Here is a 14,108-nt window from a genome sequence, read left to right on the forward strand (position 1 = left end):
TATAACAAGTTAATGAGATTCATTTTGCAAAAGAACAGAATACAGAAATTTTAAAAAACAAAAACATTCACAATCCCATCATCCAGAAGTAATCAATGTTAACATTAATTGAATACTCTTCTACAGATGATTTAATTTGCTGTGTTGTTTCCCATTCTATGGATGAAGCAAATTATATTTAATCAATCTCCTTTTATTAGCCATTTTGATGGTTTCCCATTGTTTTCTTTTTTTTCATGATGTTCATTGATAATAAACTCCCTAAATTTCTAGTTATCATTAAATAAATTTGCCAAATGATAACAGCCGAATACAGTACTATTATGCTGCTCTCCTTTCAATTCAGCATTGTGCAGATGCTATTCTACATTTTTCTTTTTTTTCAGTTCTTTTTTTTTATTTATGCATATTATGGGGGTACAAATGTTTAGGTTACATTGCCCTTGCCCCACCCAAGTCTGAGCTCAAGCGTGTCCATCCCCCACACGGTGCACATCGCACTCATTATGTTTGTATATACCCGTCCCCTCCTCCCCCCTCCCATCTGCCCGACACCCAGTAAATGTTATTCCTATGTGTGCACTTAGGTGTTGATCAGTGAAACCAATTTGCTGGTGAGTACATGTGGTGCTTAGTTTTCCATTCTTGGGATACTTCACTTAGTAGAATGGGTTCCAGCTCTATCCAGGAAAATACAAGAGGTGCTATATCACCATTGTTTCTTGTACTATTCAGTACTCCATGGTATACATATACCACATTTTATTAATCCACTCATGTATTGATGGGCGCTTGGGTTGTTTCCACATCTTTGCAATTGTGAATTGTGCTGCTATAAACATTCGACAGCAGATTTCTTTTTTATGGAATGTCTTTTGTTCTTTGGGGTAGATGCCCAGTAATGGGATTGCTGGATCAAATGGTAGATCTACTTGTATCTCTTTGAGGTATCTCCATATTGCTTTCCACAGAGGTTGCACTAGTTGGCAGTCCCATCCAGCTCTGTTTATACCATTTTCCAGCCTGGCAACCTTGAGCAAGTCCCTTAACCATTCTTTAGCTCACAATCCTCACCTGTAAAACAGTGATAATAATCCCTGGAAAATAATTCAGGATTCCTGATGGAAGCCTGTGGCACTAACATTATCTCCAGTCTTATTTGCTATGGAGAGGTATTTAAAAGTCTGTGCCCCATTTTGAGTGACACTGAGCCTCGGTTTTCCCTTCTGTAAAAATAGGGATAATAATAGTACCTACCTCATAAGACAGGTGTAAAGATGAGCTAATACATTTAGGAGCACTTGGAATTGTCCCTAGTGCATAGAAGACTCTCAGTAAGTGTTAGCTATTATATGTTTTCTGCGCTGAGATCTCACTGACTTTGTCCTGTTTTAAGCCACTTCAAAATTCTTTTCATTAATACAGAGGGTGCAAACTCACACAGCATAGAAATAGAAGAAATATATCTGTTCAGCCTACTTCACAGGACTGTCGTGACTACCAAACGAAACGATGTCTGTACATAATGGAACACTATTAAAACAGCACGCAACTCACAGGCACGATGTCCGGCAACATATCCCACTTAGGCATAAGCTCTTTGGCTTTCTAATTTCTCCACCGTCATGGATGAAGCAATGAAGACACAGGGACGGTCACATACCAAAGGAACAGTCAAGATTAGAAATCACAGCTCTGGAGTTCCTGATGTCCACCTTGGAAAAGCCACTCCCTCAAGAACCTGGGACTCTTTTCATAGCTCCTGGTGACCTCTTCGACTGTGGCCAAAAGCCTCAAAGAAAAACCTTTGAAGCTCCCAGCACCTGGATAAACGAAGGCGAATCTTGGATAGAGGGAATTTAGTTAATTTACCCAAAGATTAGCAGTGAAATGACCCGTTATATTCCAGGAGACGGCCTTAAGAAATGTCTCAGATGGTAGGGAAGAGTCCTTCTAGCCCCAGTTACCTAAATAAACATGCATTATTTGAAGCAAATCCGAGCCAGAGAGTGGATCCAGGGATAATACCCCCAAAAAAGGACTCTCAGAACCCTAGGATTTTAGAGTGGGAGACTGGCAGTAAACTGAAAAGTCGCTTTTGAGTGGCCAGATTAGCATTTGAACTGTGGGTGATCTGATTTACACTTTTATTTACACAATTTTCTCAACGACACGGTGACGGCTTTTTTATATTTTTAGGAAACCTCTATTGGGTAGGGAGAAACAAGCCTTGAAACAAGCAGGGAAATCGGAGTCTGAGCAGGAGCCCCAGTTCCCCAGGAGGCGCAGGAGTGACGGACGCTGTCCCAGAGGGAGCACAGCCGCTCTGGGCACTGGCTCAGCTCTGCTCAGACTTGGGCTGCCGGGAGACCCCCCGCTGCACGGCCTCGTTGCAGCCAAGGGCTCCAGGGACGCGGGGAGACACAGGCCTCTGCTGGGGACTGAGCATCTGCCACCACCCTCCACCCCGTTTCGCAGTTGAGGAAAGTGACTTGCGAGTGAGGGGAGTTGTCCAAGGCCACATAATTGGTGGCACAGCCTGAACCAAAGCTCAAGTCTCCTGACTTCCACGCCGATGCCCTAGAAGCAGCACGCTGTAATTTAAAAGCTTGAGCTGCTGGAATTCCAGCTGTGACATTAATGCTCTGTGACCACAGGCGAGCTTCTTCACCTATAAAACGGAGATAATAAGCCCTATTCGTAGGGCGGTTGGGAGAATTACGTGGAAATGCGTGGAGCGAGGCCGGCGTGTGCTAGTTCCGAGCCCCCTCCCGCAACGCTAATTACAAGATGCAAATGCCAAGGCTCAGAGCTGCGCTTGCACAACTCACTCTCCTCACCCGAAACCACAGCCCGGAGGCCTCCAGAGCCCAATCCTGCATTATGAGTGATGAAGTGGGATTTGGGGAGCCACGCGGACACTAACCCACTCCTAATGACAGATAGGAACCGATCGGATTTCAACTACTTCATCCCCCCACCCGCCCTCCGGGGCTGCTCCACCCTCAGTCCCAGCCTCCCTGGCAGCTCGCCCTGTTCAGAGACAAAGACAGAGCAGCAGCTCTGCGGGCCCAGTTACCCCAGAGGTCTGCTCCTGGGCTCAAATGTACCTCCTCTCCACCCCGAGAAGCCAGGAAAATATGACAAATGTCTGAAAAGGCTGCTTTCCCCCCACCTTCCTCCCCGCCCAGGGGGAAATGGATGACACAGGAGAAAACAGCCCTGGGATCTCTGAAGCTTGATTCAAAGTGATGCTCAGTGTCCACCCCAATTACTGGACCCAGAAGATTAATGGTGACAGCTGGCTGCTGGGGTGGCACACCAGCAGCCCCAGGCAGACACTTCCTGATCAAGGAAGAACGCGCCAACACGCCTGAGCTGAGGGCCTCGGCAGCCAGGTGTCAGGGCAGGGACACCAAGAAACAGCAGCTAGGGAGGACGCCGCGCAAGGCCTGCCTGGCCACGGCTCGGACTCCCCTAGGAAAAGGACAAACTCAGGACCCTCCTTCACAAAGCCTCCTGCACCGACTCCAGCCTGTTCTGACCTCCTCTCTCTGAATGCATGTACCAGTTCCTTCTCCAGCGCGAGACACTGAATCAGAATTGAGTGGAATGTGGTCAGAACATGCACATTTTTTAAACACTCCCAAGCGATCCCTCAACAGGCCCACATTTAAGGACGGCTGGTCTAGAGAACGAACTCCGGCCCTGGGCTCTGTGGCAGTGTATTTTCCTGTGAGTTTAGGTCTCGTCTTACTAGATAGTAAGGAGGGCAGGGAGGGCATGAGCAAATCTTACTGCTTTGCATAGTGGACTCCTCAATTTTTAAATGAAAACAATATTTACATGGTGGTTAAGTTCCCAAACCAGTCCAAAAAAAGCCTGCTGAGTTCATAAAGTGCTGGAAGACTGGTACCAGTTTGGTCCACCACTGGCAAACGACGTTTCTCTGGGATGACATCGCCCAGGTTCCAAGTTGGGTGTCAGTTTGCAGTTCCCATGGCCTGGGCAGGGCCCCTGTGGGACAAGAACCCAAAGAGGGTGGAATAGGCAGGAAAGGACTGAGCCACAATGAAAAGGGGGACAAAAACTTGGGGACAGAGAGTCTGACACACAGGCTACAGGGAGAGTGACAGAAAGCATCGTGACGAGGGGGTCTGAGTAGATTTGCAGCCAAGACAGAGGTTGGTAGGAAAAAGTTCTGGAAGGCTGCTTAGGTGAATCATCACCTGGGGAGATTTTTAAACACACCATGCTTCATCCCGAGGGTTTTAACTGCTGTGGGAAAGGCACCCTGGGCCCCTGTACGTTTTCAGAGCTCCCAGGTGATGCCAGGTTGGAGGACACTGCGGCAGGCACTGGCTGGTCCTGCTGACTCTGCACTGGAGACAGTGCAGCTGACTCGAGAAGAGCCCAGGCCAGCCGGCAGCCCACAGAGCGACCCCAGTCGCTGCCCCAGCAGTGAGCACAGGGGAGCACAGGGGTGGGGCAGGGAGAGGGAATGGAGATTCCAGTGCTGTGCGGCTGGCAGCAGCCGTCCCACGTGAGGATGTCTGGAAGTCAGGAGTGGCCTGTACATTGCTCAGACGTCTAAATTGTCTGGAACAATGTAGAGCACAGGGCAGGTTCCTGATAAATGACGGACGGGTTGTGAAGACACTGCCAATGCCCTGCTTTTTTGCACAAGAGCTCTTCTGACACTAAGGACCTCGAAGGAGCTGACTCCCCACGAGAGGAAAGTGGAGGGTTTATTCTCTTCCATCGCCAAGGAAGGGGATGAGGTGCCCCTACAGAGATGTGACACACCTGCCACGTTAAGCCTTTTTCTAGAAACAGAAGTATTTCTTGTTAAAGGAGAATTTTACCCATGCGACCTCTTCTCCCTTTCCCCTCTTCTAGCGAGAGTAAGAAGAGCAGAGGAATGACCAGGAGACGCCACTGCAGACACACAGGTCCACGGAAGGTCAGCACTCAGGTCCTGTGGATACCTCTACATTCACCACGCGAGTCCTCTAAGGCTCAGCTGGGGAAGTGACGTCCCCAAGGAGCCAAAGGAAGACAGAGCCCACAACTCCTGACATCAATCTGGTGCTTTGGCAAAGCACAGGCTGAGAAAAAAGGAAGGAAACTGACACACATGGAGAAACCGTGACACACCAGGCACGCTGCTGGGTACTTGTGCACATTGCGGCTCCACCCTGACAACCCCATGGTACAGACAAGAAACTAAGGATCAAGCAGGTGAAGGAACCTGCCCAAGGTCATCCCGGTAGCATTCCAGCCCAACCCTTCCTGAATTCCCCAATCCCAGGCTCTTCCCTCTAGGCCACGTCACCTCCCAGCAGCCATTATCTGAGAGTCAATTATCAATGAAAGGTAAATACAAGAGCAGGACCAGCAGGGTGCTGTCCTTGCCCAAGCTGGGCAGGGCAGGAACTAGTCCAACTGGCTCCGGGTGCCAAACTCCAAGGGACCAGGGATTCCAGAGTGGAAAGGGGGAAGGAAGGAGAGATGCTGGTGCCTTCTTGCCTTCTCTACAGCCCCCTGGGGTGTCTGGCAGACAGTCAACGGCAGCCAGTGTGAGGAGGGAGGATGTACGTGGCAGTCCCGGAGCCAGGGCATGAGCCGACACGGCTGCCCACGAGCTGAAACCACAGCTCAAACCACCAAAAGCCAAGGCGGTCCAGATGCACAGAAAAGAACTTGCAGGAGAACTTAAGGAGAACGGTGCAGAGGATTGGAGCAGACGAGCATAACTGCTTCTGCCCCACGTTCCAGAGCCCTCACGCTTGCATGAGGGAACAACAAAAAGGAAAGTCACCAAGCTGACCTGGGCATTGGCTCTACCTGCCGCTGTGGCGTCAAACACATCTCCTCCCCTGCACCCTGCAGGTCCACGTGCTGATACCACCTTGGGGAAACAGGACATGCCGACAGCTACTGTCCCCGTTCCTCAGTTCAAAATAGGTATTTACTCTTTCCCTCCACGGAAGTCAGTGCTGCAGGCACAGATGGCTGAGTCGGTGCAGTGCTTCGCTCTGTTATCCAGATGTCTATTTCGTGCTGACCTGTGCCAGCGCCTGCTTTAGACAGAACGAGCTCCGTGATGTGCAAGGCTCTTGGCCACCACCTCCCCCGTTCCCTTTACTTCCCTTTTCCGACTCAGGTGACAGAGACTTAACGACCAGGTCAAAGCCCTGGGCTCCAGATAATCCCCTGGATATGTCTGGGTCCCAAGACTCTGACAATTGGCCACGTGAAAGGTTCCAAAGCCTTAAACTCCATAAGCCAACTCCTTCGCCCCCTCTCCCACCCAGCCTCCTCCACACACGCCTGGAACCCCACTGTCATTTCTCCTCCACCTTCTAGTCAGTTCCCTCCCACCTGCCTTCTCCCTGCCCGGTCAGCCAGGTACTGAACTTGCAATGACTCTTCCTTCATGTGGCCTTTAAACCTGCCCCTTCCTCTCACCCCACCACACCACCGCCCGACACAGCAGGACCCGCTGCGAGAGTCCCAGCTGTCTGTCCAGCTCTCCCCACCTCCCCGTCCACCCCACTTTATAAACAAACAACGGCTGTAGCACTCTAGAGCTCATCTTTCACACACATTACTTTACTTAATCTTCGCAGGGAGGATGTCAGGGATGGAGATAATTGATATCATTACCATATATTATAGATAAGGACAGGAGGCTCAAAAATGGATGTTACTTTAATTGATGTATTCACCACGTTGTCCTAGGGTCAGCTCATATAACTCATAAAAATGGGCTCTGAAACAAAATCTAACATGCAGCCCCTTCTCCTGAACACACAATAGCCTGTTGTGCCGTAGGGACACAATTTTAATAGTAAAAGGCATTCTTGAGTATATAATTAGACATATAGATGAGAGATGTATAGAACAGATACATTAAACAAATATTGAAGGTTACAATTTAAAGCAAAATATGACAACAACATAACCCAGACAAGTTTTCAGAAAACTTAGAACAGTCACCCTCACGGTTTTGCAATAGTAAAGCCCCTGCTAAGGTTTGTAGCTTCCATCTCTTTAGCTGCTTGAATTTTAACCCTGAGCAGCGCTAACTATTAACACGTTTGTCCCAAAGTGCTTCTTAGTTTTTAATTTTAATTTAGACAAAGTACATCCTGTTATAAGACAAGAACTGCTCAAAAAATATAAGACTACAGAAAACGCATAAAACACAATTGCACTTTAATATTTTATGTTAACTCTCAAAAAGTTCACACATAATTTTAATTCTAAAACCTCCTGAATAATAATTTTACCCTTCCCGGAATTTGCGTTTGGTGAAAGTACAGATCTGTGGCTCATAATCTTCGGGGGGATTTTTTTCCCCTAAGGAAATATAGACAAAAGCACATCAGCACTTCCACTTAACACTCGAAATCATGTGTCTACGTGGACAGTCAATACACCAATGACGCAAAATCCATGAATTAAAATCACTCTGCCCAAACAACTGGCAAAAGTTACGATGATGCTTGTACATGCAGAGACTATCTCTGGACAGACGTACGAGAAACTGGCGACAGTGGCTGCCCCTGCCAAGGGGACTGTGCAGTGGGGGCGGGAGAGCGAGGGAAAAACTTGTCACTGTGTCCACTTTCCTGCATTTTGAATTTTGCACCGTGTGCATCTGTTCCCATTTTTTAAAGAAAGTGATTTAGTGGTTCTTGGCATTTTGACAGGTTGAAGTATATGATGCAAAAATCTTTTAAATATTGCTGGGTTTCAACCAAACTTCACTTAGGGAGGTTTCTGACACCAGAAAATGAAATTTTTCAAATTTTTCCCCTTATCTCAATTTTGTTTACATGGCGAGAAAATGGAATTTAAAAAAAAAAACAAACAAACAGCAATTTTTCCCTAGCCTTTAAGACAACAGTATTGTCCATTATATATTATATGTTAACATAACCTCCTTCCACACCTTTGTATTCTTTCTACTAAAATGCAACCAAATATCCATCTTATTGCCAACACTACTAAAGCTCTTCATCCCTATCAATGGAAAGAACTGCTTTCAGCTTATTAAGAAAAAATAAAAAAATAAAAGCAAAGAACTTCCTTCGGAGTCCCAGAGTTACCAGAAGAGATGCGATCTTTTTGGATATTACGATTTATGATTCACATCGTGGCCTTTGGAAAGTAAAAGCATCAAAGTAGTTTTTGGGAAAAAAGAAAAAATATATTTCACAGAGTACATTTGACAAGAACAATAAACTTGTGCAATATTGTTCTCATGTATCTGTTTACCCTCTCTGTCCAGGGCCATATAATTCAGCCTTGCGATTGCTTAGCCACGTGGGCATTAGAGGGGTCGAGCGTACACAATGCCATGCAACTGAACATAGTAACTGTAGGTGGCTGTGATAAGGCAGGGCAACCCTAATTAAGGAAATCACCTCCTCTATCACGACAGGGACCAACATTAAATTAAAATACCAATGCTAGTGTCATAATATTATAGTAACGTTTTAAGGAAAATCCAGCCAATGTTTGCTTCAAGAGTTATTTGTTTGCATGCAAGATCAATAAATTCAGAGATAGATTTGCTGTACAACATCATGCCTGTAGTCAACAATATGGTATTGCGCGCTTACAAATGTGTTCTTACAACAACAAAAAACGAATTATTTGTTTGCTCGATGTTGCCGGCATATTGATTTTTAAATGCATTAGCCAAATCAGTGGCCATAATCAATAATATAGAAACTTTCCATTTAGATGGGTCCTTTTGAGCTAATGGGGTTTGTCCTGTATTGGTTTAGTGTCACCTCCGCCTGTGTGAGAACCCCTGATTGCTTACTTGACTACATCAATTCTAAATTCTGCCAGACAATCAAGGCCGGTCCACACTGTGTTCTGACCGCTGACGTCCCGCCACTGCATGCCCCACTCGCAGACAGTGTCGCTGGCCTCCCAGATGTCTCTTCTCGCCGTTTTGCTGTGCTTTCAGTGGCTGGCACCTGCAACTCTGCTTCAGAGGACTGTCTTTGGGCTGCTGGAAGCCATTCTGCCCACATTTGCAGAGCTGGAGACCGTGGCTGCCCAGCGTGGACACACACAAGTGCAGCTCCCTTGGGACGACTCTGGGCACGACTCACCCCAGAGCTCCCTGCAGGTCCAGGCTGCAGCCTACCCCTGTGACTTCTGCGCCAGCTCACACCCTTCTCTGGCCTCCTCCCCTCCCTGTCCCTCTTCCCCAGCTCTCCACAGTTCCCTCGGGAACATTTCCTTACCAAAGACCTTGCCAACAAGTCCTCGCCTCGGTGTCTGACTCCTTCCGGGGTCTTCTTCTGGGGACCTCGACCTTAAACACCCCTCTCACCTTCCTGCCTCTGCCCCCACAGCGACTGTTGTTCCCCTCACTTAGAACACCCTCCTCTTCCTCTTCCTCTTCCTCTTCATCTCTGCTTAGGACTGGGGGAGTGTAACAATCAAGTGAGAGCTTGTAAGAGGAAACACTTCCAAACGCACAAAATGCTCTACAAACGTGGATAATCTGTAGTGTTCATAATAATTAATCTTCCCCATCCTTCAAGATCTGAATCTGGTGCCTCCTCCTCCACAAAGGGGTGCCCCCAAGCTCTCCCCACCCCGTTCGTCTTTAATCATCTATTTCCCCAACCGCAGCGTAAGCTCCACGAAGGCAAAGACTGTCCTGTTCACTGTGGTGGCCTCAGCATCCAGAGTGGTATCTGGCACACTGCGCAAATTTAGTAGATGCGTGTTAAATAATGTCGCAGAACTCCAGGAGCTCTCTTTATTCTCAGGCCTTCAGGAAATGAAGGGCTAAAAGTCACCTTAAGGATCACCTAGAGTGCCCGTGCTCCAGAGGATAAATGACTTGCCTTAGATGCAAATTAACTCAGCAATACAGCCAGGACTGCACCCTGACCTCTTGTGTCCCAGGCCTGAGGACTGTCCATATGGGACTCCACCTCCAGGCCCTGCATCTTTCCCCTACGGGCAGCAGCAAAGGACGACTGCAACCCTGTCCCCTTCGACCAAAATATTGGCATCTGGGCACTGGCAACCTAGTGATATGCTATCTTGTTCCCGTGAGGTGCTGGACGGATTACGAACACCATAGCTTTGCGTCTGTTGTTCTCATCTCGCCGATTAACCTGAGGCTTCCTGGTGGGAAGACCTCACTGAACTCACCTTCCACAGTGTCTACAGGACCTTGCACCGGGCTGCCCACAAACGTCAGCAGAAGGAGGGAAGTAGACAGAGGTACGGAGTGCAGACTCCAGACAAGCACAGCTGCGCAGACCTGGCTCCGACTCCAGTTCCGCAAGTACCACCTACGTGACCGCGAAGGAAGAGCGATAACAGTCCCCAGGTCCCAGGATTATTAAGAGGATTTAACGGGATGCTATATGTAAAGCATTTCACACCGCGCTGTGTGTGGTTACCACTCGGCAAGTACAAGCTGTAGTTGGTAATAACAGCAGTAGCAGCAGCAGGAGTGGAGACAGGTTCAATGAACACCACCTACTAGGTGGCTTAAACAGGCAAAGGCCGGAGACCTGGGTCTGAAAATCCCCTACTTACTGGTGCCTGTGAAATAACTAAGATACCATATCTGGGGTCTCCTTTTCCCTGTAAAGGAACATGTTCAATGACCAAAGAGTTCCCAATGCCTCTCTTCACAGAGACAGACCAAAACTTCCAGTTTTCTCTTGGGGAAACCAAAATCCCTAACTGTGACCTACCCAGTAGAGCTCCATTCAGTTCTGGCCCTGTCCCCAATCCCATGAGAGGGGTGTCGGACACTCCACACTTCCTAAGGACCTGCCTTCTGACAGTCTCTTCAGTGTGTTCATTCATTCCTTCACGGCGCACACACGTATCAAATGCCGGACACTATGGATCAAAACCTAAACCAGATGCTCTCCCTACCCTGTAGGATTTTCCAGCCCCAGGAGTCCTCTGGCTCCTCTTTGTTAATCAGAGACCAGCTTTGCAGGCTTTCCTTCCTGCCAAGCAACCCTAAGATGCCTGTCATTGTCACCAGTGATGGCAGGGACACCGGAGTCAGACTGCCAGGGTTAGAATCCTGGCTCTGCCACTTTCTTATTATGTAACCAGGGGCACATTTCTTCCCCTCTTGGCCTCACCTCTCATCTTTAGAATGAGGACAATAATACCTACCAATTAGACTTTTCAGAATGAAACGAAAACCCAATACTCACTAATACCATTTGACAACTTACCAAAGCGCCCATTCTCAAACCTGGAGTGGATGTGTGGCCATTTACACAACAAAGAACTGACCAACCCAACAACCGATAACAGCCTAACAGTTCAGAAGTCAAATGTTCCGAACTTATTGCTATGTCACAGAAAGACTCTCCCTTTTCAGGCATAGCTAAGCCAGCTGAACTCTGCTGCTTCCTGGGAAAATGGAAAGCATCCTTGGCAATGGGCCACAAGTTCTGTTTGGTAATTCAGACTTGAAGAAGGTTCTACCACAGAGATCCTGCGAGCCCAGCTGGCTGGGAAGAGCAGCAGCCTGCCCTGGGCGGGGTGGGACCTGCCGTAGTGGCTGAACCTGGAGAGCCCAGCAAGGCAGGCCAGGGCACAGCGCCCACGGTCAGTGCAGGTTCTGGGCCCAAGTGACAATCAGAGGGCAAGTCAGAGTGACATGTGGCAACATTCAAGATCCAAGACGGTGATACTGTGCTCCTGAGTGATTTCAGTCTGTGGCCCAGGGTATGAAGGAAGCTCCAACTCTCAGGAGACGCAGCTGGCAAAACACAGGCAGGATTCCAGAGCAACTGGGTTAAGAACAGGCCTGACTGGGAAGCGTGGTGTAAAGCAGGAAATCAAGACAAAAACCCATTCGAGTGACTTAAGCTAACGTGGCAAGCGAGTGGGAGAAAGTACTCAAAGGAGGAAAAATGGAAATGCAATGATAAGACGCGGAGACCATAAATCACCAAGGGCTCATCCCTGGGGTGCCCAAAGCCAAGTGCAACGTCAACAAAGACTTAACCCCAAGCTCCTCCAGCAGCGGGAAGAGGTACCTTAGTTGCTACTTCCGTTCACAATGGGTCTGTCGAACCAGCCGTGGGCACCGGTGCAGGGCAGAGGCAGAGAGATGAGACGGCAGGGCCTGCAGGCGGGCCAGGGCCGAACGCGAGGACACGCAAGCACTCCCAGCCAAGTCGAGGGTGCGATGGGGTCCAAAGGTAGGATTCGCTCCGAATCCTCAGCACTCCAAATGCACATAAGCGACAGGTGTATCAGGGACGTGAGGTGGCCTACGGGGCGCGGTTCTACTGGGGGTTAAGTCTTTCCTGGAGAAGGCAAGGGCAGCAGCTGACTTTCTGAGCGTGTTTTCTGCATCTGTTGCGTTTCCTCCCAGCCATCCACTCCACAAGACAAATGCCAAAGGCCTCTGGAGGACTAGTCCCGGGATAATGACCTAGAGACTCACACAACCCTGTTTGTGCCTCACATCTGAAAGCACAAATCCATCCCCAACACTCAGACTTGCTCCTTCCCAGGCCTTTAGACCAGAGCAAACCCCAGCCGCCTGGTCCCAGCACCGTCGTGGCCCACGATCCAGCTGTTCAGCAGCCTCATTCCACCAAACCACTCCAGGGCAGTGGGCAGGGAAGAGTTAACAGCACTTAGGACCAGAATTAAAAAAAAAAACAAAAAAAAAAAAACAGAGATCCCAAAGCAGGGGTAGAGCAGCTTTTTCCCAGACTGTGAGGACTCCAGGGACTCCCAGGCACCGCAATAAAACTCAACAGGTGGCCCCCATCTTTGTGCCTGACCTGCACAAACCGTTAAGTCAGTCACCTAATTCCAGCGGTGTCCTTGCCTAAGTCGACTGCAACGTGTGAGCAAGAGGAAACAAAACGGGGAGACCTCCAAGGGCACCTCCACCAGGATTCTAGCACTTCCTGACTCAGCAGACCAAAGAAGTCCAACATGAGTCCAGCTCAGGGAACCAGATCACATTCTCCGCTGGGGAGGGGCCCCAGACTAGAAAAGCAGGAGCAGCCAGCCAGCAGGCCACAGCCCAAATAAGAGAGGTGACAGGGAACAGCCTCTGCCTGATTTTTGCAAGTGCTAAATTCCTGCATGTAAGAAAAGATACAGATTCCCCCGCACCCATCCCCAGGGTCCGAACAGCTTCCTTCTCCCCAGGCTAAGATCTGAGATGTTTTCCTGCGTGTGTGTGTGTGTGTGTGTGTGTGTGTGTGTGTGTGCGCGCGTGTGTATGTGCGCACGCATGTTTCAGGGCTCCCCCTCCTTACTGACCAGCAGGTCCTATTGCTCATGAGATGAGCTCTGCAGGTGACCCCGGCTGCATTCCTCCCAGGCAGTGATGGGCAGCTGGCCGCTCCACCCGCTTCTCCCCCATCCTCTCACCTGGGGGTTGTCCATGTACCAGAGGAGGCAGTTGGCCTGGGTGTCCAGAATAAAGTACCTCCGCAGGAACTTGCCGCTGTTCTCATTCTCCTCGATGTCCAGAAACCCACAGATTCGGTTCTGCCGGTCCACATAAGGCATTCCTGGGCTCTGCTCACATCACCCTGCGCAGGAGGGAGGTGCTGGTGAGAAGGAGGGGGAAGCCGGCCCTGCCTCAGGACCCTCTCCTTGGCTGGCTCGCAGAGCTTTCAGGGAAAGCGAATCATTCAGCACCGAATGGTCCGCCCCAACCAGGCCCTGGAGACCTCGACCAACTCTCAGCAGCCATCGAAATCGACCCACTTGTATTCAACTACCCCCACGTGCCCAGCAAAGCGCCAGGCACTGCACCACGTAGAGGATGCACGCCCAGACTTCAGATCAAACTCGGGTTCAAATTCTGGTTCTAGACACTGATGAATTACGTGACCACAAACTATTTAACCTTTCTGCACCTCAGTGTCTGCATCTGTAAAATGGGGTAATAACAGTATATACCTCGTAAGACTTCGGTTGAGAATGAAGTGCTAGGCACACAGGAAGCACTTCATAAACAGTAGCTATTACTACTGCTCTGCACAAAGGTCTCGTAACGCCACTGTATACATGAAGAAACAGCCCCAGAAAGAAGGTGAACTTCAATT

General features: G+C 49.1%; 1 protein-coding gene across 1 annotated transcript in view; it reads right to left on the minus strand.

Moving 5' to 3' along the window:
• PLEKHA2 (pleckstrin homology domain containing, family A (phosphoinositide binding specific) member 2) overlaps positions 1-13,595 on the minus strand; it is a 43,145-nt gene extending 29,550 nt beyond the window's left edge. Inside the window, exon 1 of the mRNA XM_012651084.1 lies at positions 13,426-13,595. Coding sequence (XP_012506538.1) covers positions 13,426-13,566 — 141 coding nt within the window. The 5' untranslated portion in view covers positions 13,567-13,595. The remainder of the gene's footprint in view (positions 1-13,425) is intronic.
• Between the last annotated feature and the right edge of the window lie 513 nt (positions 13,596-14,108).

This window comes from Propithecus coquereli, unplaced genomic scaffold (genome assembly GCF_000956105.1).
Source record: "Propithecus coquereli isolate 6110/MARCELLA unplaced genomic scaffold, Pcoq_1.0 Scaffold349, whole genome shotgun sequence".
Classification (NCBI taxonomy): Eukaryota; Metazoa; Chordata; class Mammalia; order Primates; family Indriidae; genus Propithecus; species Propithecus coquereli.